Source organism: Equus przewalskii, chromosome 17 (genome assembly GCF_037783145.1).
Source record: "Equus przewalskii isolate Varuska chromosome 17, EquPr2, whole genome shotgun sequence".
Classification (NCBI taxonomy): Eukaryota; Metazoa; Chordata; class Mammalia; order Perissodactyla; family Equidae; genus Equus; species Equus przewalskii.
In genome coordinates, this window is record NC_091847.1 from 59748806 (window position 1) to 59773706 (window position 24901).

General features: G+C 38.1%; 1 protein-coding gene and 2 pseudogenes across 10 annotated transcripts in view; 1 reads left to right on the plus strand and 2 right to left on the minus strand.

The window, feature by feature from the left end:
• Window positions 1-8674, minus strand: part of PDE1A (phosphodiesterase 1A) — a 341793-nt gene extending 333119 nt beyond the window's left edge. For 3 of the 10 annotated variants that reach the window (XM_070580366.1, XM_070580365.1, XM_070580367.1), the window contains exons 1-2: window positions 8019-8181; window positions 7634-7744 (exon numbers count right to left, since the gene is read on the minus strand). In XM_070580366.1, the coding sequence (XP_070436467.1) occupies window positions 7634-7744; window positions 8019-8083 (176 nt within the window). In that variant the 5' untranslated portion in view covers window positions 8084-8181. The other 7 variants (XM_070580369.1, XM_070580372.1, XM_070580373.1 and 4 more) reach the window with 7 other exon arrangements.
• A 1191-nt stretch (window positions 8675-9865) lies between these two features.
• LOC103553222 (small ribosomal subunit protein uS2-like) lies at window positions 9866-10684 on the plus strand (annotated as a pseudogene).
• A 7822-nt stretch (window positions 10685-18506) lies between these two features.
• Window positions 18507-21621, minus strand: LOC103553223 (transforming acidic coiled-coil-containing protein 3 pseudogene; annotated as a pseudogene).
• Window positions 21622-24901: the final 3280 nt, after the last annotated feature.

Sequence of the window (24901 nt, forward strand, 5' to 3'; positions counted from 1 at the left end):
ACCTTATGAGGTAGGCATCAATTTTTGTCTATGTCTCAGTTGAAAAGTCACCTCCTGAGAGAAGTCACTCCTGACTATCCAAAATACCCTCACCAAGTAACTCTTTCTTTTCTTTTCTTTCTTTTTTTTTTTTTTTTTGCTGAAGAAGATTGGCCCTGAACTAACATCTGTTGCCAATCTTCCTCTTTTTTTTTTCCCCAAAACCCCAGTACATATTTGTATATACTGATTGTAGGTCATTCCAGTTCCTCTATGTGGGATGCTGTCACAGCATGGCTTGATGAGTGGTGCGTAGGTCTGCGTCCAGGATCTGAACCTGTGAACCCCAGCCTATGGAAGCAGAACACATGAACTTAACCACTTGGCCATGGGACCGGGCCTGCCAAGTAACTCTTGATCACATTACCTGGTGCATTTTCTTCAGGTTACTTCTTACTCCATATTAACTTACTTTTGACAATTTACCTTTTTGTTGTTTTTCCCTCTACTAGAAAGTAAGCTCTTATGCCTAAAATAGTACCTGACATACTATACAATCAGTAGGTATTTGTTTAATAAGTAAATGAATGATTAATAAAATAATTGGACTTTACAAATAAGGAAAGTGAAGTTTAGAAAAGTTAATAACTTTTCCATGGTCACTCAGCTAAAGGAAAGATGCTGTTAGGAAATATCTGACTGATTTTAGAGGTCAATTTCATAATCCCTAAGGTATTTCAGCTCAACTATGTCCATTCTATAAACCATAAAATAATGTTACATAAGGACTGAGATTTATATTAAGATTATATCTGTATACCAAAATAGGCTTTGTGAGGTAGTTTTCTTCAAATTAGTTTTATGACTAAAGGACAGGTTTGTGTGTGTGTGTGTGTGTGTGTGTGTGTGTGTGTGAGGAAGTTTAGCCCTGAGCTAACATGCTTGCCAATCCTCCTTTTCTTTTTTCTTTTTGCTTGAGGAAGATTAGCCCTGAACTAACATCTGTGCCAATCTTCCCCAACTTTGTATATCAGATGCCTCCACAGCATGGCTGATGAGTGGAGTAGGTCCACACTCAGGATCTGAACCCACAAACGCTGGGCCACCAAAGTGGAGCACATGGAACTTTAATCACTTGGCCACAAGGCCAGCCCCTAAAAGACAGATTTTTTCAACTGATTTGCCTCAGTAGTGCATCAAAATAGTCACACACTCATCACTGTGAGAACAGAGACTGAAATTTATCAGAAATTTCCAAGAAAGATAGCATAAACATTCTCCTTTGACATCTGAAATGAATCCACTATATATACTCTCAATATCAGAGCTTAGTAAGAAAATTGTTGGTCTGAGCATGCAGTTCATGGTTAGATGGAGGACAGTGAGTTATTTAATGGCTAAGGATAATGAGTATCTAACTCTAATATGCCATAGAATGACCTAGGCTGCGCCCAAAACTTCTAGGCGCCATGTCCGTGTGTGTGTGTGAGTGTGTATGTGCACGTGTGTGTGTCTATGTGTGTGTTGGAAAGGATAGGAGTGGTCATATTGATTCAGCACACCTTTATTCTGTTACAGAAGGCATGTATTAGTTTCTTATTGCAGCGTCAACAAACGTAGCACAAACTTACCAGCTTGACACAAAACAAATGCATTGTCTTAAGTTCCATAGAACAAAAATTTTATCCATTTTCACTGAGCTAAAATCAAGGCGTTGGCAGAGTTACATTCGTCTTGGTGGCTCTAGAGGGAGAATCTGTTTCCTCGCCTTTTCAAGCTTCTAACGGTTGCCCACATTCTTTGGCTCATAGCCTGTTTCCTCCACCTTCAACACTGGCAAAGACAAAGTGAGTCCTTCTCACATTGCGGCACTCTTCTTCTGCCCTCCTCTTCAACTTTTAAGAACCCTTGAGACTACACTGGGCCCACCTGGATAATCTAGGCTAATCTCCATATTTTAAGGTCAGCTGACTAGCAGCCTCAACTCTGTCTGCTACCTTGATTCTCCTCTGACATGTAAGGTAACATCTTCAAACGCTCTGGGGATTAGGACATGGACATCTCTGGGTGGCAGTTAGTCTGCCTACCACAAGACCCGGGAACTAAGTTTTAAGAAGCACCACTCTAGATCCTTTTTCTGGTGATCTTTCTAGGTAACCATTCTGAGAATGTCCTCTTTTTTGTTTTAGAAGCAAGATGGATAAGAGCTGCCGAGCTAGGCAGATCTGTGCTTAAATCCAAGTTCTACCGGATACTAGCTGTTTAACCAATGTAGGATACTTACCTCTTGAAGTCATTGGAAAGAGTAAATAAGAATACAAATATGTTATATCTGGAAAGTTCTGACAACTAGTAGATGATAGGCAAACACTACTTCCTTCCGTCTTCTCCATCCCTATTTCAGCTGTGAATCTATCTCCACTCCTCCAACCTGGCTCATGGCCCTATTTTGGCAGCCTAACTAATCTTCTAATTTTGTAGTTAGAGCCACTAGAAGATTCAGAATTTTATTCATTCACTGATTGATTAAAAAGTATTTACTGGGGCCGGCGTGGTGGTATAGAGGTTAAGTTCACACACCCTTCTTCGGTGGCCTGGGGTTCAATGGTTCGGATCCCAGGTGCAGACCTAGCACCGCTCAGCACGCCACGCTATGACAGCATCGCACATAAAATAGAGGAAGATTGGCACAGATGTTAGCTCAACAACAATCTTCCTTAAACAAAAAGAGGAAGATTGGTAACACATATTAGCTCAGGGTCAATTTTCCTCACCAAAAAAAAAAAAATATATATTTATTGCATTATCTCCTATATGCCCAGTACTGTGCTAGGTGCCAGGGGTCCAAAAGCAAACACAGTGAACATGGTCCTTGCCCTCAGTAGCTTGTGGTCCAGAAGGGAAGGCAGATTTGTTATGAAAAGGGAAGTCTGGGTTACTTAATGAGCCAAATAGAAGAAGCTGTCTTAGTATTGGAAGATCAGGAAGGATTTTCTTTGTAACTAAAATTTAAGAAGAGCATTTCTTAACAGGGTTCCTATTAGAGTTTTGAATAGGACAATTCTTCCTGATAAGAAAATGTCCCAACCTCTGGAGGACATTTATCATGCCTGGACTCTGCTGCCTACTAAATACAGAAACACCCTCAGGCGCTACAACAACCAGAAAGATCCTCACACATGTCTAAAAGCCTCATGGGAAGCAAGAGCAACCCAGGCTGAGAGAGGACAAAGAAGGGGTTCTCATGGGAACAGAGAACAAAATGAACAAAGGCAGATGGGTGGTAAGCAGCATTTCCTTGGGGTAACCCTGGGCTTAGTTGGGAGGGGCTCATAGAGAGAGAGGCGTGAGAGGAGGCTCCAAAAGTCAAGCAAGTACAAGGCGATCCTGTTAAGGATGCTGAATGTTGAAAGGAGGGCATTAGAAGGCTTGAAAGGGTCTGAAGCAGGAGAGTAAAAAGATCAGATTTGCTTCTAATTTATAATGCTGCTCCATCCTAAAGTACGATTCCAGTTTGGAAATACAGTGCTAATAACTCCTGCCATTTTACCTTTTTTTGCCAGTTTTTCTTCTGAATATGCATTTCTTCTATATTTTTTTAATGATGGGGGCTTGAGCTACTTCATCTGAGAACCATACAACACACTGTCCTCTTCAATAACAGCTAATTGAAATTAGTTATACGGTTATCATATAGTTCCTCCTTTCTCCTTCACTTTCTGCTTCTCTACATTTTATTTTTCCACCACTGAAGATCATGTTTACCAGCAATCAAAGAGAAAATAAGCTTAACTTAAGTCTTTCAACTACTGCATTCACAATTCCAGATCTTAATATTTGGACATCTGTCTGGATTAGGAGAGATAGGAGGTATGTGTTTATATATGTAAAATTAATTATCATATATTAAGTTAGTTTCTAACTGAAATTCTCATAGATTCTACGCCTACACCTATAAAAGCTGAAGGAATTGGCAATAAGTATTATGAAGTGGTGAGTCTGACATTTTTGTCAACAGTTCGTAGCTTTGAGCAGTTCAAACTTTCCTCTCTTCTGTTGAACAAATGAGTAAGATAACACTCTGATTTAGTTTCTGCTATAAGGCCATGTGGTTTTCACTGGAATTTCTACTTGATCACAGTTTTCTGGAAATGCTGTTACCCCTTAGATCAAAAACTTAGAACAGCAGCACTGACTGAAAAGAACGGCACCAGTGTTTTAAAATATGTTTGATTTTTAAAAAATTCATAGTTGTAGAGTTCTCTTTACATTTAAAGAAGAAAAACACAACAGTCGTATGACACAAAAAGGGATTATTTGAAACCCTTTGGGGAAAAAAACCACTATGCACAAATGAAAACAAATATAAAATCTCAAATCAACTTTCCTCATGGGAATCAATAAACTTAATCTTTGCAAAGACTAGTGTTAGAAAATGTCCTTAGTATGTAGGAAGCAGCGTAGGTCCCAGAGTCACAGGAAACTTCAGAACCAGAAATTTCATCAGGTGTTGAGATGGCAGAAGAAATAGGAAGTGTTTTCCAGGTCCTTAAACAATTGATAACTTATGGACAAGAATATGATTCTACTTAAATGTAGTTTATGAAAGACATGAGGCCACAGTCATTTGCTAACATTTCCACCATCATAGAAGGTGAGTCATAGTGTAGAATCTAAATTGTCATACTGAGTGACAAATTAGTGGTAGAGGATTGAAGAAAGCTAAAGAAAAAAAGCCATAACTATAAAAAGAAAACTGATCGATGAAAGCATACAAGTCTACATCAGAAATGGGAGAGAAAACTGTTTCACCTTTGTTCTCACAAAGGAATATGAGATTTCTTAGCACATCACTGAATATGGTGTCTTAATTAAATATTACATGAAGGAGACTTCAAAGGAGCTCAGTGAAAGAAATCAACAAAATGGTAGAGGAGAATTGATATTTTAATTTAGTTTATCAACGTTTTTGCATGTGTTACAAAATTTTTAAATTATTTCTATGGATTCAAAAAAGTGTTTTAAAATGTTATGTTATATGATAATGCCTATAAAATATTTTCTGTAAATATCTACCTGTAGTGGGTCATGTTTTCCATATTTAAGATATACTTGAACAGACCTTATTTTACTTCAACCTTTGTCTCTATTTTTATTTAACCTTAAAAATGTACATATTGTAAACTCACTTAAAAACAGAACATCCTGTTGAAATAAAGCAATGTATTTCTAAAGTTAGATACAGTAAAAGATTAAAAAATTACTTTCCAAACAAATATCTAAAGGCCTTCATTGAATCTTTTTTTCCAAACTAAGAAAATCATTGCAAAATTGTTTGATAGCTTTCATAAATAACATGATTTTAATTGCCAATACTTAAAAGTGAAATTCCAGCACTAGAAATTTTGATAAGTTAAAATTCTGTTTGAGTCAATATTACATTTTAAATAGGCAAGACAATTTCAGCAATGGAATAAGGAGTCCCTCACATCACTGCTTTGAATGCAGACTACACAAAAGACCATAATTAAACAATTTGGTTGTCATTAGTCATGCAGATTTTAGATTTCAAGCTTCTTGTTTTGACATTTCTAAACCTAGAATACTGGATATGTCTTAAGTCAAAGTACAAGTTAAAATAATAGTACCAAAACGCAAATTCTTTCTTTCTTTGATGCAAAAGCAGTCATTTCAATCAGTTCAGTAACAATGATTTTTTTTAAAAAACCTAGTCATTCGAAATTTTGTTTCCTGGCATGGTCACTCAGTGGCTCTGTGTGGACACAATTCAAAATTTATGTAATATGTACATATATTATTATATCCTACACCCATGCTAAATATCAAGTCATGAATTCTACTGTTGAATGACTCTACCACCCTCTCCTGAAATAAAATGACAGATTGATCTTTGAGATCAATTGATAAAGTGAAAGTCAGATGACTTTGCCCTAAAATGTTAGGTAAATATAAAGTCACTTTACAAGTTTCTTAAAGATATATGCATAAATTCACTACCATACATCTTCGTACATTCAAGTAACTGCAGAAAAATAGAACAAATACAAACAAACAAAAGCAAGCAAACAAAAACGTCTGTTCTGCTAAAGGGAAGAAAATTTTAAATAGGTTGGTAAAATGAGATACAATTTTTCTGGTACAGATGTTCATCCAGTAATTAGGTCAGGACACAAGTCATCTGATGACTGCCTATGTTTAATTTTCATCTATACTAATTAATTTTGTAGCTCTTATTTGCTTTTACAGGATTATTTGTTTCCCTAGAGAACCACCTCACCAGAAAACTGTAATTTCTAAATCTTCAGTGGATCTCGGGAACATATTTCTCTAACTCATTCAAATGATGTAAAGATGGCCTCCTTTTTAAAAGTTATTCTCTGATAAATGCTGTTTGCATCATTAGTGTGCTCTTATACTAGCACACTGTAATGCCCTGTATTTCTTCAAGTGTAAGAAAATATACAGAGAACACTATTTAAATATATAAACATCATTAAATACATTCAAATGGAGGAAATTAGAAGGAATTTTTACCTCTAAACAAAGTTGGACACAATTTTTCTTTTAAAAAAATCATAGATATCAAAATAGCGACATTGAATTTACTCAGATGTTGAATTTATAAAACAGTATGTAAACACAGCATGAGGAAAAGAAATCCTAGAAAATATCTATTTCACATGGTATAGGATTCCTTCAGCTACTATCATACAAAAGCAAATATATTTTCATTTGAGATCTGCAAATATGCTAAGCAATTACAATGGCCTGTAAATATTCATACTTCACATTTTTACGCAAATGTTAAATCTGATTTTTAAATTATGACATAATTAAAATAAAGCATGTAAACATAGTGTGCTGGAACACTAAACAAAAATTAGTATCATACACAGAAAAAAAAACTTAAATGTTTAAATAGCAAGGTGAATAGCATTGCAGTTAAAGTTGACTCAGGTACTTACATTTCATGCTTGACATAAGCACATACCTTGACTTATCTTACTAAGGTCTATTTTATAACATGAGCTATTCAGTACTTTTAGAAGAAATGAACTGGTTAATTTAAAACCAAAACTCTCCAATAAGTTTGATATGTTGCTAGTATTTTTACCACATAAACATTTTTTCTTAAAGAAATATTGTTAATAAAGACACAAAGAATAAGCACAACAAAGTATAATTATTTGTCATCATATTAATGCTGTCCTTATTTTTTCAAAATCTAATCACAGAGAAATAAGTACCAGTAGTAATCTCTCTATTTTACCTGAGGGAAATTTTATTTCTGCAAGTGCCCTGGCAAGCAGCTCTCCTAGTTACTTTTTTCTATATCTAAACCACATACCTAAACAACACGTACAGAATGTATAAAAGAAGCTATGCAGTATAACAATGAAGTCAATTCTCGGGGAGTTACCTCACTTTACATAAAACATACAGGTGCAAAACAACTATCCATCCTTCAAACAAGTTGTCAGCTGAGACCAACACATTTTATTTTTTAAGAGAAAATCTTTCTAAAGGAAGCACTAGTCCACTAAGTAAGAAAGTACCGACAATTAGTCATATTAATAGTCAAATTGGGGTGGGGGGGCGAAAAAGCACAGAACCAAGCAAAGAGCTTACTCACATTCCTTTCAGGCGTTGCCACATTTTTTCAGTCTGTTCTCCTATGAGATATTTAAAAGTGGTGTTTTCCAACTCTTCAGTGTCTGCAGCAGTGGACCCCATGATGATCCTCCTAGGGTGATACAGTTACAGTCAGTTTCAGCAGCTAGAACAAGCATTCCTCAGTCCACTACAAATCCCAAACAGTTATACAGTAGCATCTCTTATCTATCAAAACACTGCAGATTTACAAAGCTGAGGGCAGCCTCTGCCAGAACTGCTATTGACTTTGACAGGCACATCCACTCCTCACCACATCACCCCCCTCAAGCAGACAGCAGTATAAACAGATCCTCTGACCTCACAGGAACAATCCGCACATGTGAGTCTGCTACTGTACTACTGACCGACTGAGCACTCCAGCTCTCCCCAAAAGCAGCTCATTTGTTACTGTTCGTGCACTGAAGCACATCAGAATTCCTACAGTTTACGAGATCTATTATGCACAAGAGAAACGGGAATGACTTTAGAGCACCAGAAGAAGCTCAATTCCTCTCTACCAACGGAAGGAGGGCAAGATGTAATAAGAAAACAGATGGTAAGAACCAGTATCGGCAGCACCACCCTGAGAAAAAAGTGCCTGTTTTAAATGCCAAGGTTTTTGTCTCTTAATTGATCTGGAACCAACAGTTAAAAATATATCATGCTCTAACAATAAATGCAACAAATATTGATGACAACAATGAGAAAATAACATATAGAGCCATACAGAAGACAGACCACAGAGCTCCACAGGTTGTTATTGAAAGAACATGTACATCAATGATGCTGTAATCATGCTTATTCACCTTCTCCTAGCAACTCCACACAGTAGGTAACTGCCAATTTAACAGTGGAAAACACAGCAGCTGCACACAGCCTGCTCCGTGAATCCTTTGGGGATTAAAAAATAAATAAAATGAAACTAGCGCGTATGCTTGTGTGTGCATGTTGAAGGAAGGGGGTGGGGAGAGGGAGAGGAGAGAAATTGACGCTGTGTTGCTTGTGCATTTTAGAAGATAAATGAGAGAAAGTGGACATAAAAGGAATCAGAACTGAGTCATCTGCCAAGCTACCAACACATGGCGAGCTTTCTTTGAAACAAGCACAGACCTTGCGTATGAGCTCCATAACAACTATTGCTATCTACAAGCTTCTAAGAAGAATATACTTAAAAGCAATATCTCCTCTTGTGTGTTTGGAAATCCAGATGTAGTTCTATTCCTCCCTGCAAGAAAACTTGCCTGTTACCTTGAGGTTTAAGGTAAAGATATTCATAGATAGGAGACAGATAACAATACCTAAAATGTATTGAGTGCTCACTATGTGTCAGACACTGTACCCAGTATCTAACAGTATTGCCTTTTTTAATTCTTACAAAAAGCCCATGAGGTAGGTAAAATTCCCGTTGAACAGTTGAGGAAACTGTGAAACAGAAACATTTCCCAGATTTAAAGCCAGTCTTTTAAAATGGGCACTATGATTTTACTGACAAGAAGTCTTCTAATTATAAAGGTACTATATCTATCTAAAGAACACTGATGGCATTACAGGGTATCAGAATTGGCCACCCCAAAATGTGTCTCTTTGCCTTGATTATTTTAAAGAACAAAAGACTCTGAAAGAAACTTCGACCTCCCCCTCTAACTGCCTAAAAGAAATTTAAGATAAAAGGCCTGTCCCCAGGACAGGCCATCACCGTAGATAATTCTGGGTATCAGTAGTCTGTGAGGGTCCTTGCTAAGCCCAATCTTACCAAAGTTCTGTTTACCAAACACTTGCTTTTCCATTTCCATGTGAATTGCCTTCCTCCCCTCTAACGCCCCAAACCCCTACCCCCAGCATCCTCCTTTGCCTTTAGCTGAAGATGGTATTTAAGGTGGTGGCTTTGGCCATTTTGGCAAGTTGCTCAGTTTTCCTGAGTTTCTCCCATGTATACCTATTATAAAGCTTTGTTTGAGTTTCTCCTGTTATTCTGTCTCATGTCAATTTAATTCACAGCCCAGTCAGAAGAACCTAGAGGGTATAGGATTCGTCTTCCTCCCCTGCAGCATAGTCAAAGTTGCAATATGCATGTAAAAAGCATCTTTGCAAAATTTTATGGAAAATACCTTCTGTTTTACAAATTAGATGTTAGCTTTTGCATGCTATGCAGAAAGGCGCCCACATGGCGTTGTTCTATGCTCCCATGGTAACTTGAAGGGAAACTTTCTCAATGTCTGGAGCCCTTGATGTCCTGTAAATGAAGGAGGAGGATGTCCTCAAATTCTTTGCAGCAGGAACCCACTTAAGTGGCAACAACTTTAATTTCCAAATGGATCAGTCATCTACAAAAGGAAAAGTGATGGCATCTACCTCCTAAATCTGAAGAGAACTTAGGTGAAACTGCTGACAGCTCGTGCCATTGTTGCTACTGAAAATTCATATTGTCCAGGAATACTGGCCAGCAAGCTGTGGTTAAGTTGGCTATGACCACTGCAGCTGGTCCTATTGGGGTCTCTTCACTCCTGAAACATTCACTAACCAGATCCAGGCAGCCTTCCAGGAGCCACGACTTCCAGTGGCTACTGACCCCAGGGCTAACCGCCAGATACTCACAGTGGTGTCCTATGTTAACTCGCTTGCCGTCACTCAGTGTAACACAGACTCTCCTCCACTCTGTGTGGACACTGCCATCCTATGCAACAAGGGGGCTCACTCAGGGGGTCAGATGTGGTGGATGCTGGCCCAGGAAGTCCTGCACATGTGTGACACCATCTCTCATAAACACCCAAGAGAGGTCACGCCTGATCTCAGCTTCTACAAACATCCCAAAGAAACTGAAAAGGAAGAGCGGACTGCTGCTGAAAAGGCTGTGACCAAGGAGGAATTTCAGGGTGAACGGACTGTTCCAGCTCCCAAATTTACTGCTTCTCAACCCGAGGTCGCAGACTGGCCTGAAGGCATGCACGTGCCCTCTGGCCAATTCAGCGCTTCCATACTGCACAAAAAGAATTATATGATCTTTTGCAAGTATCTGTTTTCTCGTGTATAAATGAGCATATTAATATCATCTTCCTCCTCAGGTTGATGTAACATAAAGAACTCAGAACAGTATCTGGCACATAGTAACTGCTCTATTAAATTGTTAGCATTTATTATTATTGATACTTTTGCATGATTTTCTCCTTTAGATTATAGTATAATTATTTATTTCAATAGGTTTACTGATCATGAACAATTTTCCAAATAATTTATCTCAGAGCATTACCGTTTTTATGCATTGCTGGTGTTCATTTTATTTAGAACTTTATGGTTTTATTCACAAGTTAAATTGTTCTAAATATTTGTGGCACTAACTTTATTGGTTTTCATATTAAGGTTATAATATCACCATGTAATGCACCATGTAAGTGGATGGCAAATGATTTTAAACTTATAATTCCACACCCAGTAAGCCATCACATGACAAAGATAAATGATGACATATTCAGAAGCACCAAATTAAGAAAGCATGCTACTCAAAACTCTTCTAAAATAATTACATGAGTCAGTATACCTGAAAAACAAAAAAGTAATTAGTGACTAAAATTATAGACATGTAGCTAACCTAGCCACAAGGATTAAGAACAAAATCCCAGGTTAACGATTGTAAAGAAGGGTTAGGAAGAAATTAGTTCAAATTAAAACAAGAAACCAAACAGATCCAAAAAGACGCCTTCAAGAAAAAAATAGATTAAATTTATCAAGAATCTTAACAGGGGCCAGTCCCATGGCCGAGTGGTCACGTTCATGCCCACTCCACTGTAGTGGCTTAGGGTTTTGCTGGTTCAGACCCTGGGTTCAGACATGGCATCACTTTCAGGCCACGCTGAAGCACACGTGCCACAACTAGAAGGACTCACAACTAAAATATGCAACTATGTACTGGGGGATTTGGGGAGAAAAAGCAGAAAGACAAAAAAGATTGGCAACAGTTGTTAGCTCAGGTGCCAATCTCGGGAAAAAAAAAAGAATCTTAACAAACTAAAAAGATTAATTATTTTGCTAATTAAATAAAAGCACACTATTTTTTAGTTGACAAGAAAAAATTCAGAAAAACTATGAATTTTTAACAATATGGCAGACTAGATATTCTAAAATTTTTCAGGCCAAAAAGCATTTTCAAATTTTGGAAAAATTAAAAAAGCATATTTTTGAATGCACAGGTGTGCCTATATAAAATGAAGGTGTCATAATAACAAAACTTTAAAATACATGAAGCAGAGCCAGCCCCAACGGCCTAGCAGTTAAAAGTTCATCTCACTTCACTTTGGCCACCTGGGTTCAGTTCTTGGGTGTGGAACTACACCACATGTCTGTCAGTAGCCATGCTATGGTGGCAGCTCACACAGAAGAACTAGAACTTACAACTAGAATATACAACTATGTACTGGGGCTTTGGGGAAGCAGGGGAAAAGAGGGGAAGATTGGCAACAGATGTTAGCTCAGGGCAAATCTTTCCCAGCAAAAAATACATGAAGCAAAAATGATACAATTGTAGGGGCCAGACCAGTGGTGCAGCGGTTAAGTTTGCACATTCCGCTTCTCGGCGGCCTGGAGTTCACCAGTTCAGATCCTAGGTGTGGACATGGCACTGCTTGGCAAAAGCCATGCTGTGGTATGCATCCCACATATAAAGTAGAGGAAGATGGGCATGGATGTTAGCTCAGGGCTAGTCTTCCTCAAAAACATAAAAATAAATATATTAAAAAAATGATACAATTGTAAAGAGAAGTAGACAAATTCAAAATTATAGTCATATAATCTAGTATTTGATATTCCTCACTTTAAAAATTAATAAAACAAATAGAAACCCATTAAGGGTATAAAATATCTGAACAACGCTATCAATAGATTTGAATTAATTGACATTTATGGTACACTACACTCAACAACAGTAAAATAAGCATATTTTAAAGTGCGCATTGAATATTTACAAACAGAAATCACCTTCTGGGCTATAAAATGTCTTAATAAATTTAAAATAATTCAAATCATACAAAATATGTTCTCTGACCCCAATGGAATTAAATTAGAAATCAGTAACAGAAAGATCTCTAGAAAATTCCCAAATACTTGCAAGCTAAATAATACACTTTTAAATAATCCATGGGTCAAAGAAGAAACTAAAAGGGAAATTAAAAAGTATTTTTAACTGAACGAAGATAAAAACACAATATATCAAAATCTGTGAGATATAGCTAAAGCAGTACCTGGGGAAAATTTATAGCAATATATAGTTATATTAGAAACAAAGATCTCATATCAATGACTTCAGGATTCACATTAAGAAACTTCAAGAGGATGAGCAAATTAAACACAAAATAATTAAAGAAATAAATATCAGAGCAGAAATCAATGAAATAGAAAACAGAAAAATAATAGAGACAATCATTGGCTGGCTCTTTAAAGATCAACAAAATTGATATACCTTATCTTATTAATAGATACAATAAGATGTCAAGAACTTGAAAGGTCTAAGATTTCACCATTTACACAAGCTTTCCATAGCTTCCTGGTTGCCGACAGAAGACATTCTTGGGTCAAGGACAAAGAATTGTATTTACCACTCACACCAAAAGTAGTAGCCACATGCATTTTTGTGCAGTTTTTCTGAGCTCCAATTCCCACAAGGTGACATGAAGACAGCCAGATGACACCTGCACACACAGTGAGTTGCATTATAGGAGAGGAACCTTAAGCTTAAGGAATCTGGATTTTTACAATGGGCAGTAAGCATGCCAGACTTTTTCTCCAGAGGAAAACATTGTCTTTATTATACTGGACAGTAAACTTACCTGTCATGTACCCTAGAGGGTAAAATCCTGCAAAAGAGGATTAAGAAAATTATTTGCAATGCATATAACATAACCAACAAAGCTTTCATACCTAAAATACGTAAATAACTTCTAGAAATCTGTAAGATAAATACAACCAAGTTAGTATAAAAATGGATAAAAATATGAACAATAAAACCAGTGAAGCAGAAACATAAATGAATAACAAGCATAATAGAAGGTGTTAAAAATTACTAGTATTCAATGAAATTTAAATGCAGCCACATAGATACACCTTTCCACACACAATAACTTGGGGAGGAAAAAAAAGATCTGGCAATACCAGATACTAGGAGGGATGTGGAGGAATAGGAACTTTATTTACTGTTGGTGTTGAGTGCTGGCAAAATTCACTTTGGAAAGCAAGTTGTCAATATCTAGAAAAGTTAAAAATGCACATACTCTAAAATACTTTCCTACGTATGTAAAGGAGATGTCTTAGTCCATTCAGGCTGCTATAATAAAATACCAGAGCCTAGTTGACTTATAAACAACAGAAGTTTATTTCTCACAATTCTGGAAGCTGATAAGTTCAAGATCAAGGTGTTGCCAGATTCAGTGTCTGGTGAGAACCTGCTTCTTGGTTTGTGGAAGGATATCTTCCCAGCTATGGCCTCACATGGCAGTGAGGGCAAGGGAGCTCTCCAGGGTCTCTTTTATAAGGGCACTAATCCCATTCAGGAGGGCTCTACCCTCATGACCTAACTGCCCCTCCAAATGCCCCACTTCCTATTACCACTGCTTAGGAATTAAGTTTCAACACATGAATTTTGGAGGGACAAAAACATTCAGTCCACTGCAGGAGTCATACACAAGAACGTTTATAGTAGCAAAATTTTTTTTTAACTACCTAGCTTCCTATTAACTGGAAAATAGGTAAATGTTGGCATATTTACAAAATGGAATATAATATGGCAGTAAAAATGTATGACTTGCAGGGGCCGGCCCCTTGGCTGGTTTAAGTTTGCACACTCTGCTTTGGCAGCCCAGGGTTTCACCCATTTGGATCCTGGGCGTGGACCTAGCACAGCTCATCAAGCCATGCTGAGGCAGCGTCCCACATAGCACAACTAGAAGGACTTGCAACTAGAATATACAACTACGTGCTGGGGGACTTTGGGGAGAAGAAGGAAAAAAAGCATCGGCAACAGATGTTAGCTCAGGTGCCAATCTTTTAAAAAAAAAAAAAGTTTGACGCCGTAAAAAACTATACACATGGATAAATCTCATTAAAATAATGCTGAGAAAAAAAATTAAATCCAGTAAGAATTTAGTCAGTATAATTATGTTTATTTTTTCACTAATTGGGAAATTCATATGTAGTTAGTAAAAGACTAAAGAAATGCACAGGAATGAGTAACACTAAACTCTGGATAATAGTAATCTCTAGAAAGGAAAGAGGGGGATGCTATTGAAGTGAAATCCATAAGCTTCTTCAACTGATTTGGAAGTGTTTTATTTCTTAAGCAGAGTGTAAACATACAAGTTTACAGGTAATATATTTATGTCTTTTGGTATTTGTAAAATATTTAATTTAAAAATTATTTTAAATCTCTAGAGGAAAAAGATCTGAACAAAAAAAACATGGTTAGATTGTAAACCAAACTAAAACATGGAATGATTTAAAGTAATTGATGACATATAAGAAAAATAAACTCCAGATGGTCCTGATAATTGGGACATTTTCCTTTGAGTACACTGGTCTAGAAAATACAGAATTACATTTCCTAGGTATCTACACAAGAGAAATAAAAAACATATGTTCACACAAAGACCTGCACAAAAATGTTCATAGCAGAATTATTCATAATAGCCAAAAAGTGGAAACAACTCAAATGTCCATCAACTGTTGAATGACTAACAAAATACGGTAAACCCAAACAATGGAATACTATCTAGCAAGAAGAAGGAATGAACAACATGTATAAATCTTAAAACCATTTTTCTAAGTGTAAAAAGCCAGAAAAGGCAAATCCAGAGAGTCAGAAAGTACATTAACGGTAACCTGGGGCTGGGGTCAGGAAAGGCGATTAACTGTAAATGGACATTAGGGATCTCACTGGAGTAAAGAAAACGTTCTAAAGCTGGAGTATGATGAAAATTGCATTACTTGATAAGTTTAATAAAGATCTCGGAATTGTATACTTAAAAGGGATGAATTTTATGATGTGTAAATAATACCTCAATAAAGTTGTTTAAAAAGCAAACAAAAAAATTGTCTTTCTTTCTCAATGGATCCCAAACATGCAATATGTTCTATATCCATAATATTTACATAATTATAAATATTATCAAATGCTGTTTATCAGTTTTCAGTTCTTAGAATTCAATCTCTAGGCAAAACATGAATTATTTTATGATAGTTACAGAAGAAAATATAAGTGTTCTGAATCTTAATAAAAGTGGTGGGATAGCTGCCAGATATTGGGAGAAATACAGGGGAATGAGAGGTGGAGAGAAGTTTATAATCACTGATATTCTCAGTTTATATTGTGGGGAATTCAGTAATTTTCTTTGAAGTTGACCAATCAAGATATAGAAGTTTAAGGGTAAACTTCTTATGAAAGCGTAAGTGTAATATATTACAATTGTTACCAATAGGATCCAAAAATAACCATTCAACTTAAAAAATTAGGAAGAGAGGACAAGCTCCTGGTCTTTCAGAGTATGGAGACATCAAATAGTCTTTGATGTTGACAGATCAAGATGCCGAGTTTTGAGCTCCACAGATATGGAATTGATCACCAGAGGAAATAAAAATGAAAACAATTGAAGGTGGTTAGTATTGAAGAGTAAGACTTGCAGTAGTTATAAAAATTCAGTAGAAGATTTGATAATAATGTGTACCTTTCTCTCCTATTTGATTTTTTTTACTATGTTCATATAACACATCATGAAAACTAAGGGAGATATTTGAATATATCTTTAACATTTTATTGGCACAAATTCAACTCAATTAACCTATCATCTCTTTCAAACCAGCTTTTTCTCCAAATAGCCATGATTCTGTAATTTCGCACTTTCATTTTTATTTTGTGCTTTTTTTTTTGGTATTTTTCTGTATTATTTCAAATTCTATACAACAGTTGCATGCATTTTTTATATTCAGGAAATCTTTGAAGTTCTTGGCTCCTACTTGTCCTTTATACCCTACTTCCAGTCTCCAGGTACTTCCAGTTCTATCGCTGGTAATAACTCAATATCAACCTCTTCTGGTCATTCTCTCTACAACAACCTAATCTGAGTCACCTTTCCCCAGGTGCTGTTAGAACCTCCTAACTGATTCATCTTAACTGCAGCTCTGATCACGTAGTGCCCAGTCCAACTTTCTCAGGTTGTCCATTGCTTGCCAAACAGACTTAAAGCTCTTTCTTTTCAGGCTGTTTTCTTTTTTTATTTTCTTTAAAATGATTTAAAAATAAATATTTTTATTTATATAGTTGAGACCATCTGCATGTGCATTTTATAGTTTCACTTACATAATATGACGTGAAGAGCAGCATTCTGCACATCTCCTGAATAAAAAAAAATACATATAATTATTACAGAGAATTTGAAACAATACTGAAAAATGCAAAGTAAAAAGTGAAAATCACCCATAATCCCTGAGAGAAAATAACGATTAAAAATTAGATTATGATATAGAGGTTTATGAAGTTGTATACTCCTTTATCCTTTTAAAATTTTACTACGAACATTTCCCATTCCCTTAACTTTTCTTGAAAATTGTTCATCTAATTGCCACATAGTATACCATCATTTGGTTCTACCATGATTTAGCCCATCCCTAATTATTTTGTCCAATTTCCTTTTATTATAAATGATCCTCTAACGAACATTTTTGCACATCAGTGCTTGTCTGCATCTCTATTTCTTAAGAACAAATTTGTATACAAAAAATACTGTGTCAAGGGTTATAAATCTAGTATAAATTCCATAACAGTTACTCCAATTTATTTCCTTATCTGCAATATAAGAATATTCCAATCTCAGGGCACATTAACTAGGAATGGATATTACATATTTTTCTTTGAAATTATTTACCAATATGATAAGCAAAAATGTCTTTAATTTGAATTTACTATTAATGAGATTTCTTGTATTAATTTTTTTTGGCTCTTTGTACCACTTTAATAAATTACTTCCTGCACTTTTTGTTCATTTTTCTCTGAGGTCATTTATAATTTTTATTATTGAGTTGTAAATGTTCTATACGTATTTATATTAACCTTTGGCCTATCATAAATGATGCAAATATTTTTCTTGTTTACCATTTGTAATTTACTTTTGTTTACATTTCTACTGTCATTTAGATCTAATTGGTTATGTAGCTGAATCTGTCCAGCTCTTCTCTGCGCTTCTGCTATTGCTCTTCTGCCTTCATGGTTTTTTCCCACGTCAATATCATATACGCCTTGACTTCAAATTTTATTCTAATTGATAGAGTTTCATTATGTTTAACGCTCTAATGTGTAAGGAATTTATCTGTATTCTATATACAGATTCCATATACAGGAAAAGTATTCCTGTAGCTATTTTTCCCCAAAGATTTCACCTATAGTCTAGAACTATTTATTGAAATTTTTATTCTGCCCTCACTGATTTGTATTGTGACAATGCAATTTATCAAAAAATACCTTTTTATATATACTAGTATTTGTCCCTGATGCATCTGTGCTATTTTATTGCTCCATTTGTCTGCTCTTCTGCAAATCCCATAGTTTTATTAATAAGATTTTGGTGCATTTTAAATTACATTTAATAGATATTACTTACATGTGCTTTTGCTAGGCATACACTGTCAATCTCACATCAATATTTCAAATATCATATCCATTTTCCATGTTCCTCAGGATAAGGAAACTGAGCTCAGAGAGATTAAGCCCTCCAGCTGGTACATGACAAGAGTCAGGATTAAACCTGGATAAGCATAATTCCAAAGCTGGTACTCTAAAATTCCTTTTTTTTTTAACTAAAGGATAGCTTTATTTAGTCTTCTTTTTCAAACAATCTAGTTTAAAAACAAGTTGAGGTTAAGAGAGAACATGCAACCTGCCAAGAGAGAGTCACAAAGACAGAAAGAGGGAGAGACAGACATTGGTCAGAGACTTCCATGTCAGATCTTTTCCATCTTGGAAATGTGGTCATCACAGATTCTGGTCAGTGCACTGCTTCTTCAGTCTTCTGCTCAGCGATCTTCTCCAGCAAGTGGATGCACCTCTGCTCCTTCTCATCCTCACCTGCAAGGCCAGGGCCTCCTCTTGGGCCTTGCTCAGGACCTGGGCCATCTCCTCGTTTGCCAGCTTGAGTTTCTCTTCCGCTTGGGCCTTCTGCGCTTGGTATCTCTGGCCTTCCTTTTCAATTCTTACTATGTAACCCTCAACAAACTTCTTCAGCCATCCTTTATTCGGGAGGTAGCCTTCGATCACCGTCTGTTTCTCAAACTGCTTGAAGAGGTCAGAGAAAGATTTTTCCCATGGAATTCAAGTCTGCAGTAAGCTAGTCTTTTTCTTTCAGAACCTTCTGGATTTCCGCTTTGGCAAGTTCCTTCTGTTTCTGAGCCTCCTTCATTGCCTGATACATCATCCGCTCAGATTGTCCATGATCTTCCCATCTCCAGGTTCTTCACAGGCAGCTCCTCGCCCCTGCTCTGCAGCAGCAGCTTCTCCTTTTGGGTCGCTTCCACTACCTCATCCACGTCCTTCTGGCTGTCCCGCAGCACGTCCATGATGGGTGTCCCACAGGCACCACGGCCCCCGGCCTGATGACACACGCGGGTAGACCTGGCACAGAAACACCCAGAGCTGGGAAGAAGTCGAGCTCCCCTGGCTTCACCTCAGGAGGATTTCCGGAGGACGCGTCTGCGTGTGCGCACTGCTGGTCTCGGCCGGGCGCGGCGCAGGCCTCCGAGGGCTGTGTTTCTGCAGTGGGCCGGACCTGAGGCCCAAGGACTGTGTCCTCCAGGCGACCCCTTAAACGAGGAGGCCCAGACTGCGCAGGTAATCCTTCTGGCCGCTGCCTAGAACCTCCTCCCTCGGGCGGGCTCTGGGCCCCGCTGAGGAGAGGGTTGGAAGCACCGGGTCAGCGGGCGAGGCCCTCGGGCCAGCGAGCCCAGATGGCTGCTGGAAGCCGGTGCGCCTGAAGGTTTTGCGGTTCCCTCCTCACGCGCCGCTCCCGGGCTCCCCGCCCGGGTCCATGTCACAGGTGTGTCGCCTGAGAGGCTGCAGTACCCTCTGTGTGGGAAGCGAGGCCGCCTCGGCGCGGGTGTCCTGGGTCCGGGCCTCTCCGCCGCCTCCGCGCGGGTTACAGGGGGCCGTCCGGCTGGGCCCGGTCCAGGCTGAGACCCCGGGAGAGGGAACGGACGCTCTTCCTCCTCCTTGGGGGTTCTCTCCCGCCTCCCGTTTCTTGGCGGGACTTGCGAGGCCGCGTCTCTTCCCCAGTTTCCTCCGCGGGGACGGCCTTAGGCAGGCGGCATTGTCAGAGACGACCAGTTCTAGCCTGCTGGGCCCACTCCGTCGGGAGCTGGCCGTTTGGCTCTGAGCGTTTTCCTTGTGAGGACTTGGGGACGGGCCCCTGCAGCCTTCGGAGGGCCGGGGGCGGAGCTTCCACGACCGGAAGGGTGGGGCTCCTCCACATGCTCCTCTCCCCGCGCGGCTCTGCGAGATCCTCTCTTGTGCCTTGGGCGCCGCCCGGAGAGGGTCTTGTAGGATTTCGGAGGTGCAGGTATGCTTTTATCTAAGCGATAAGAACTAACGTTTTCTTCGTGTGCTTGCTCAGGGCTGCCAAACAGTCGCCCGGGAGGTGCCATTGGGGTTCAAGACTGCCCGGGTCTGCGGGGAGCTTGGGGACCCGGGCAACCAGGGCAGCCGGGCCAGGCCGCTGCACGCGGATCTTCAAAATTCATGTCCGCTGGAGGGGGCTCGGCATCCGCCACTGCTTGTTTCTAGAGAATTCCATTGGTCATTCTGGTGTCCACTTCCTTGGTGAACTTTTGGTTCTCTGTCTGGGTCCAGATTTGAGGACTTTCTTTTAACCCCGTGGTGGCCAGAGCAGAACAAGCCTCGGTTTGCTGTTCGCGGTAGGACTTAAAATCCTGAGCGCCTGTGGATCCCGCAGAGGTGACTGAAAAGTCACCTTAATAGCTTTGGCTGTGTTCTTGGGCGGCACATTTTCTTTCTGCGACAGACGAAGAACAGATGATCTTACGGTAAATTCTGGTGGTAAAAACAGGAACTCGCAGTTTTCTATACTTTGGTCACCAGTGACAATTTCATCACTTTGCTCCTGAAATTCTTTATAGCTTTCTCTCTCAGTTTATTCCTGCACATCTTGTCTCCAGTCCTAAGTGTTTTCTATTTTGTTGCTCTTATGCTTGCTTGTTTTCCCTTTATGTCTTCTAATCATTGCTGTTTATTAGAAAACTATTGATATTTTATAATATATTATTTTATATTTCTGCATAACTTCATTAGCTAATGATCTAGAGTTTTAGTTAGGTAATCCTGTTAGCTATAAAAAATTATCTTTTGCCGTCTCTTTTGCAACATCTTTTTAAATGGCTATACATTAGCTGGTGGTATATAATTAATTTCTCAACTGCACCTTTCGATTGGTTTTCAAACTGTTGTATTCAATTTGAATGAAAAAATCACCCACTTCTGTTGGTATAATGATTCTCATGTCCTTGAGGCTTATTATTAAGAGGGCAACCTAACGGCACATTCCCATGTTTGGGTCACAAAAGACTAGACTGAGCGTTATGGAGGATGAATTTCAAATGATTATTTCTTAGCTTCATAAAATTACAGTCTTTTCAGTAGAGATCCAAGAAATACTTTCCTTCCGGATGTCAACAGTCTACCTTTAAAAAAGCGGAAATTTAGGCCCACTAAAAATGGTAAGGTAACAGTCAAAAATAGGGAGTGTAGGGCCCTGCATATCTTCATTGATGTTGTATGAGCTAAATGGTGACATTTGTAGAGATGTGACTGAAAGGTTAATATGCCATTCGCAATGTTATAATCGGTACACGTGAGCAGATTACAACATAAACTTACACTTCTCACGCTGTTGTGATTTGTAGCAACTGAGACTTTAGTAAGTATAAAGTCATTAAAAAGTTATAGTTTTTCCAAATGTTATAAAAGAAGCATTTTTTTTTTCTTTTTCTGTTTAGGCGCATATCATGAAAACCAACTCACTTTTAGGATAATTTTAGGATATTTTGTTCTCTTACTACATTTCTGGGACAGCTCACAGAATATTATGAAAAATTTTTCCATCTCCAAAATGCTAGTTTTCATCATACTTCCATTGCTTCATAGATCACTGATTCAGGAAATATTTATTCATTCAACAAAAGAAAATGTTGAGTGCTTAATATATGTTAATCATTGATTTGGGTAGTAAAGAAGATTGACCAACAGCAAGGAAGACATTGAAGAGCCCTGCCTTTATAGGGCTTATATTCTAGTGAGGGACACAGGCAATAAACAGAATGAAAACTGCTTTGGAGAAAGCATAAAGCAATGTCACATATTTTATTTTCCAAACATTGGAGAATATATATATATATCTATATATCCCATCCCATATGTTCTTCTTATAATGTCATATTGACTCTTCTCCATCAAGAGGCAAGGCCTACATCACCCCTACTCCTTTGAAACTAGGTAAACTTTGTAACTGCCTCAACCAATAGAATGCAGCAGAAGTGACATTGCCTGATTTCCAAAGCCTAGGTCATACATGGTGATATGTCTTCTGCCTGGCTCTCTCTCTCTCTCAGGACATTTGCCTTTGGAGCCTTGAGCCACCATGTAAGAGTTCTGACTACCATGAAGCCACCATGCTGGAGAGACCCTAGAGAGAAAGAGAAAGGTGGCTGAGGAGCCCCAGCTGTTCAGTCCTCAGCTTTTTGAGTCTTCCCTAACTAGGTGCTAGGCATGTGAATGAAGGCTGAGATGACCCCAGCCACAGCCACTGTCTGAATGCAACTTCCTAAGAGACCCTAGCAGAACTGCCCAGCAGAACTACTCTCAAATTCCTAACCCACAGAAACTGTGAGAGATAATAAATGATTATTGTTGTTTTAAGCAACTGAGTTTTGATATAATTTCTTATGCAGTCATAGCAGCTGGAAGAAGCAGGGTAAAGGAAAAGAGAGGGATAAGAGGGGATTAGATTTTATGTTGATGTTCGGGAAAGGCTTCGTCAAGGTTGTAACACTTGAGCAGAGAATGAAAAATGAAATGAATGAAAAAATGAAGAAGCCAAGTACATATCCATAGAAAGAGAATCCCAAGCAGAGGGAACAGCAAATAAAAGCATCTTGAGGCTGGGGAAGTCTTGGCCAACTGGGCAGCCAGCAAGGAGGTATGTTACTGATGGGAAGTAAACTAAAGGATTAGTGGTTGGATGGATAGCAGGAGTCATATCCGTGTGGAACCTTGGAGCCCCCAGAAAAGTTCACGGATTTTGTTCTGTGTGTAATGGGAAACTTGTGGAGGATTTTGAACAGGAGAGTGATGGGCTCTGTTTTATGTTTATTTATTCTCTGAATGACTTCTTCCCCTGATATTATGTCACTGATTTTGCTCCAGCCACCTGCCCTTTTTTCTGTTCCTTAAACATACAAAGCTCTTTTATGACTTAGAGCCTTTGAGATTCCTATTCCCTCCACCAGCACCTGTCTCCTCACGTCTTCGAATGTGTGTTGCTGCCAGGCTTCTTGGTCTGTCCATCCAACCAAAAATACCAGTCCACTTCAAGTGACACTTCCAATCACATCACCCTATATTTACCTATTTATGGTGTGTTGCTCCTTCTCAAATGTAAGCTCCATTAAAACAGGGACCATGTCTCTCATGCTTGCTGATATGTCCACAGCACCTAGGACAGTGTTTGAATAAAGTCAGTGCTCCACCAATATTTGTTAAATAAACGCATGAACAATACCTTCCATAGATATTGTGAAGAGTAAGAAATACATGTATGAAAAGATATTGGCATGCAGTTTGTTCTTCATAAACCACTAATTTGGAGAATTTTAGATTTTATTTTTTTCTTCTCCAATATTTTTTTTACCTCTTTTTAACTCAATTCCATCTCTATTCTTATTTGCTCCATGCAATACAAGCAAAATATCTTCAGTTATTTGGCTCATTCTGAGTGTTTTGCTTTGACGTCCAAAATTAATCTAATAGTTACCTTAATATAGACTCTACACAAGAGAAAAACTTTAATAAATGTGAATATTTTTAAATCTAAATATTCTTTGGAAGTATTTTAGGTGTAGTACTCCTCTACTGTGCTTTACAAAGCTTGTTAAAGCTAGATGAATCAATTACATGTGGGGTTGAATTTTGTAAAACTACATTTTAATTTTAAGTGGTAAAAAGTAAGTTGTTCAGTAAAATCAAACATCAACATCATATAAGCTAAGATTTGCACCTGCAGTAGTAATGAATTATGGCTAGACCCAACATTCATGTCTCCAACCATTTCTCCCCCAACCCCATGCCTAAGATCATGTCAAAATCAATGTCCACTGTTAGAAATGGCCAAAGCATCCACACTATCTTTAAAGGATTTCATTAGCAAGATCAGCAAATAGAGATCCGTCCCATAAAAATGGTATATGTTACTCATGATGAATTCCCGCGTTGTCTGAATCAATCTTAAATTCTGTAAAATACATCCCTTAACAGGTTAAAAGCAGAAGAGGCTGCAGAGCCATCACAAATACTTGGGAGCTTTTAAGATTTTCTCTGTCCTCCCCTAAGCTCTTAGGTCAAACAGTAGGCTTGCATTAGTTTTGTTTTGAGCCCTCAGAGCAAACAGTGAGCTTTCAGAAGCAGCCCAGGAGTTAAGTACCAAAGTTCTGAGAGTTTCTACCCCAAATGGAACATTTTTCATTCTGCCAGCTTTCAAAGCAGTAAAATAAAAATAAATAATATTTCTATCTTAAAGCTATCTATGAAATTATTTGATTCATTGTTTGTTAGCTGGAGAAAGCCATATATATATTTTTTTAGTATACATCATGGCTCATACTTATGGTCTTCATTTTGCTAGGAAAAATAAAAACATTGTGTTACTCCACTATTGAACACATTTTCAATGCAAACTCCACATTGAACACACCCTCTGTGTAGTGCCAAGTTCTTCATATAGTTTAGTGTGAATAGTCTAACTGTAGTTTCAGACAGCAGACATTTAGTGACAGTAAAATGTATTCTTGATAAGCACATGTGAAAACACCTATCACATGATTTACTGATTTCATGGTCAGTTTTATGCAGATATGGAGTAGGTGGTTCACCTATGTTCAGAAAGTCATTTTCCAGGGGCTGGCCCAGTGGGGTAGTGGTTAAGTTCATGCACTCTGCTTC